General features: G+C 43.3%; 1 protein-coding gene across 1 annotated transcript in view; it reads left to right on the top strand.

The window, feature by feature from the left end:
* The window catches only part of plppr4b (phospholipid phosphatase related 4b), a 23,053-nt gene extending 19,095 nt beyond the window's left edge, over nt 1-3,958 (top strand). The window contains exons 6-7 of the mRNA XM_014023796.1: nt 712-885; nt 2,119-3,958. Coding sequence (XP_013879250.1) covers nt 712-885; nt 2,119-3,792 — 1,848 coding nt within the window. The 3' untranslated portion in view covers nt 3,793-3,958. The remainder of the gene's footprint in view (nt 1-711; nt 886-2,118) is intronic.
* Nucleotides 3,959-4,368: the final 410 nt, after the last annotated feature.

The following is a 4,368-nucleotide window of genomic DNA, read 5'->3' as shown; positions in this document are numbered from 1 at the left end:
TATATATATTATATACTGCTGGAAAGTCTGTTAATTTTCCTTTTAAATGGTGCCACTTTTGCAAGGAACATGCAATTTGTGGGTGAGCAGTAGAGCTGAGTATGTGGGTTGCACGCATGAAAAAAATGCCAATTCTTCTCTTGCAAACAGCTTATTTTGCTTTTGCTATTGACACTTTTCTGGTACCCCTAAAGTGCTGCCAATCAGGTGCCAATCATACGATTCATTGCTCAGAACCATTGTCGCAACAAAGAAATAATCTACACTAAACACTAATTTAATTACTTTTAGTGCTAAATTTATTTTTCTTGCAATTGCAGGGTCATTAATTAGTCCCCCAACAGGCACAGCCCAGTGAGATACTTTGGTCAGATGTTTGTTTGTTTTTTCATAAAAGAAGTAAGTTTCCACTTTATGCAAAAGGAATTTATTAATTATAGAGCACACATGAATGTGTTTGTGCTTGTGCAAAAAGCCAAAAAAGACCAAAGAGGATGAATGCAGTTAGAGAGGAGAGGAAGGTAGTTAAAGTATAGATGATGCAGAGGACAGAGTGAAATAAAGGAGGACTCRCTGTGAAGAGGGAACATGACTGTGTTTTATATATTTTACCTTCAAACGTGGCTTCCATTAATATATGATAAAACACACAGAGCAGTGGGAAATGCAGAATAATGCACATGATGAGTGGTCTGTGTTATGTGTTGACAGATGTATTTCAACAGTACACTGACAGACTCGTCCAAGCTGCTCAAGCCCCTGCTGGTCTTCTCCTTCATGATGAGTGCAATCATTTGTGGTTTGACTCGGATCATTCAGTACAAGAACCACGCCATTGATGTTTACCTGGGCTTCCTGATTGGAGGTGCTATTGCTGTGTACCTGGTAAGAAGCTGCCTTTCAACATTGTTCTAGCCCACAAATTATCTTGGAAGATGAGGTAAAAGATGTTGTCATGAAAAAGCCTTTTTAAAAAAAATCTAATGCAACCATCAGCTTATCCATGTAGCAAACTAAATCCATTTGGGCCTAGAGGAGTACTCTAAAATATCAGCTATAGTTTTGTTGCTTCATTCCTCTCAAATTCTCTCTATGTCACATGATGAAAGACCAAGATTCTCCTGAACAGATTTGTATGTTCAAAGGACATTTGTAGAAACCTCAGGTGGATAATAATGTATTTTCCTGACATACGGTGCAGAAAACATCCTCATAACTATTGATCCTAGTTGAGCTGATGTTGCTCCCTCCAAACAAGCAGTTATAAAGAATAGCATGAGTTACTTGAATAAATAGAAGAAAGGTGTGCTGAAATGTGAGCAATACGAATAACATTGGTAAACTAAATATAGGAGAGGTTTTTTTTTGTTTGTTTGTTTGTTTGTTTGTTTGTTTGTTTGTTTGTTTGTTTGTTTGTTTGTTTGTTTGTTTGTTTGTTTTTTATGGTTGGGCCTCAAAAGAAACATATTTTAACTCATAATAACAAGGTTATACGAGCAGGTCACTGGTGATTGGAGAAGCAGCAAACAGTTTGGTTTGAGATGATGGTATACCCACAGAAGTTATTGCAACTCATTTTGTAGTTGGTTTAAGTTGCAGTAGGTAACTTTTGTTAAAAAAAGTATATTTTACCAATTTTTTTAAACTGTCACTAGGTCCTGACTAGGGTTGGGTATTGAAAGGGTTTATTTCGATACCGGTGCTAAATCGATACTTTCAAAACGGTACCGATTCCTAAACGGTATTTAAATCGGTACTTTAAAAATAAACAAATAAAACACACACACACAAAGGTTTATGAAGCAATGATTATTTCTGAGGCAAAGTCAAACTTTAAATTGACCAACATATTAACTTAAAACTAGAAAACCTAAACTCCCTTTACTCGCTTTACTCGCTCCAACTCCCAAGGCTTCATCTTGGAAAAAAACAGTTGCAAATAATAATTTTTGTTTTAGTTTGTACACAAACAGCTGTTTTAGTCAGAATTTATCAAAAGTCAAGATGTGTCATCACAAACAGTGTCAATGTCAATGGTTTTCTGTTTATTGCTTGAACAACAAACACATTAGGGCAAAACTTTAAAAAAAAGCATGTTTCTGTTCTCTGTGTTTTCAGGGGTGGTATGCTGTTGGAAACTTTCAGTCCAGCGATGAGTCCAGCAGCTTGCCTCCCTCACTTGTACATCACCCTCCCTGTTCGTTGCCTCATGTAACTCAGGAGGCCATTCTGCACCACCTGCAGATGAAAGCCTGCATGGCGCCTGAAACCAGCATACCCACCTCCCACTCTGAAGGCCTCCTCCACCGAGGCCTGCAGCAACAGAGGCCCGAAGACAGCCTGAAGCGTTCCGGTCCAAACGTAGACGTGATCTCCTCACGTAGCCCTCCAAGCAAAGATGCCATCATGACTTTTAGCCACACTCTCCCCAGGGTTCACACTCCTCAGGCCATAGCAGCATATGAGGAAGCCGCCCGACGCCACGCTGCCACTCTCCATCACGCCTCCATGGACTCCAGCCGCTCCAAACAGCTTCTGTCTCAATGGAAAAGCAAGAACAACAACCACAAGTGCTCCATGACTGCCCCAGATTCCATTTCCTCCTCTATGGATTCCTCATCAGGCCAGTCCTCTCAGCATCTTCATCATGGCAGCATGGAGCTCCGATCCAGCTCTGAACCGTCAGCTGGCGGCCTCAATGGGGTCCTTGATAATCTTGCATACCTGTCCAAGCTGCCAACAGGTACTAGTACCACGCTGCCCAGCAACTGCAGTGGCATCACTGGAGGGGCCAGAATATCCATGCAGCCTAGACCCGGGTCTTCACAGCTAGTCCACATACCAGAAGAGGCTAATGAACTTTACAACACCTCCCAGAGAAAAATGGAGGTAGGAGGAAGTGAGTTAATGTCAACAGGAAATAGCACAATTCAGACTAACTGGCAAAAAGCAGCTGAGAAGACCACAGCTTACAGAACTAACGAAAATATGCAGAGCAACCAGCCACGGATCCTGCAAGTTATTGCCATGTCCAAGCAGCAGGGGCTCCTCCAAACCCACTCCAAAAGCTTAGACGAAAGCAGCATGGGCTGCAATTCTGACGGCACCTGCCAGAGTGCTGCTAGATGCAGGGCATTAACCGATCAAGATCCTTCCAACACCACAGGGCCCGGCTCACTGGGCAGCACCACAGGCAGTATTTCAGGAAGCACTGGAGCCATTGTCAGAATTGAGGCCCATCCTGAAAACAACAGGCCCGTAATCCAAGCTCCATCCACTGACGGAAGTGGATCGTGGAGGTGGAGGTCTCTGGATCATGGCACTGGAGTTAGTGGAAGCACAGGAACGAGCTGCCTCGGACCAGGTGCAGGACCTGGGGCTTTGAGGCAGTCTTTTGAGCACACTGATCCAAACCTGGATTCAGAAAGCTCAGACTCGAGACAAGGTTCCATTGACAGGAAACGCAGCAATCACATCGTTACCACGACGTCTACCGTCGGGACTCCACCCATCGTTACTGTTCATGCCCAGAATATTGCCCAGTCAGAGCAGAGGCTCCACCCTCAGGGCTTCTCTACCATCAGGGTCACTCCAGGAGATGGTAATGTTTCAGGAGCAGAAGGCGGTGGTGGAGATTCTGCTTCAGAAGTTCCTTCGGTGGCTTCCAGCCGAGAGTCAACACTGAGAAGAAAAGGCAATATCATTCTGATCCCAGAACGAGCCAACAGCCCTGACAATGCCAGGAACATTTTCTACAAGGGAACGTCCATCACGCCTGCTTTTAAGGACTAAAACAATGAGAGGGGAAGATGTAGCAAATGAGGTGGAACCGCTGTATTTTAACAGAATGCAGTTAGTATTACCCATCAAAGTATATCAATTTAAAAGCAAAGTTTTTATGTAGCATGATTTTTATACATGTTTACACTAAAGCACAACCGTTTACATGTTGTAGAAATCACTGTGTACTCCTTGTGCTCACTACTGAGAGAAACTATTGTCATGCTGATACCGTGCCAGTCATTTTTTGGGGAACAGAACCACCCTTTTCACTCGCTTCGGATGTTATCATCCATTAAATGGAGGTTATTAGCGGTTACCAGTCCCATAGAATGTCTTCAGACTGGCTTCAGACTGTCCCAACTGTGCCGCCTAGTGGGTTCTCCGTCTCATAGAATGGCTTCAGACTGTCAGCTGGTTAAAATGAGGCATAAAGCCACTAAGGTTAATTTTAGAGAAAATGACRTGGGCTAYGATAAAGTAGACCGGACTCCGACGGTAGCAGATTGTTGCATTCCAATGTATATGGCACTTGTAACCCACAGGGGGCACTGTCGGGACAGTCTGAAGCCATTCTATTGGACTGAT

Source organism: Austrofundulus limnaeus, unplaced genomic scaffold (assembly GCF_001266775.1).
Source record: "Austrofundulus limnaeus strain Quisiro unplaced genomic scaffold, Austrofundulus_limnaeus-1.0 Scaffold390, whole genome shotgun sequence".
Lineage (NCBI taxonomy): Eukaryota > Metazoa > Chordata > Actinopteri > Cyprinodontiformes > Rivulidae > Austrofundulus > Austrofundulus limnaeus.
This window is presented reverse-complemented; position numbering and strand designations above follow the sequence as displayed.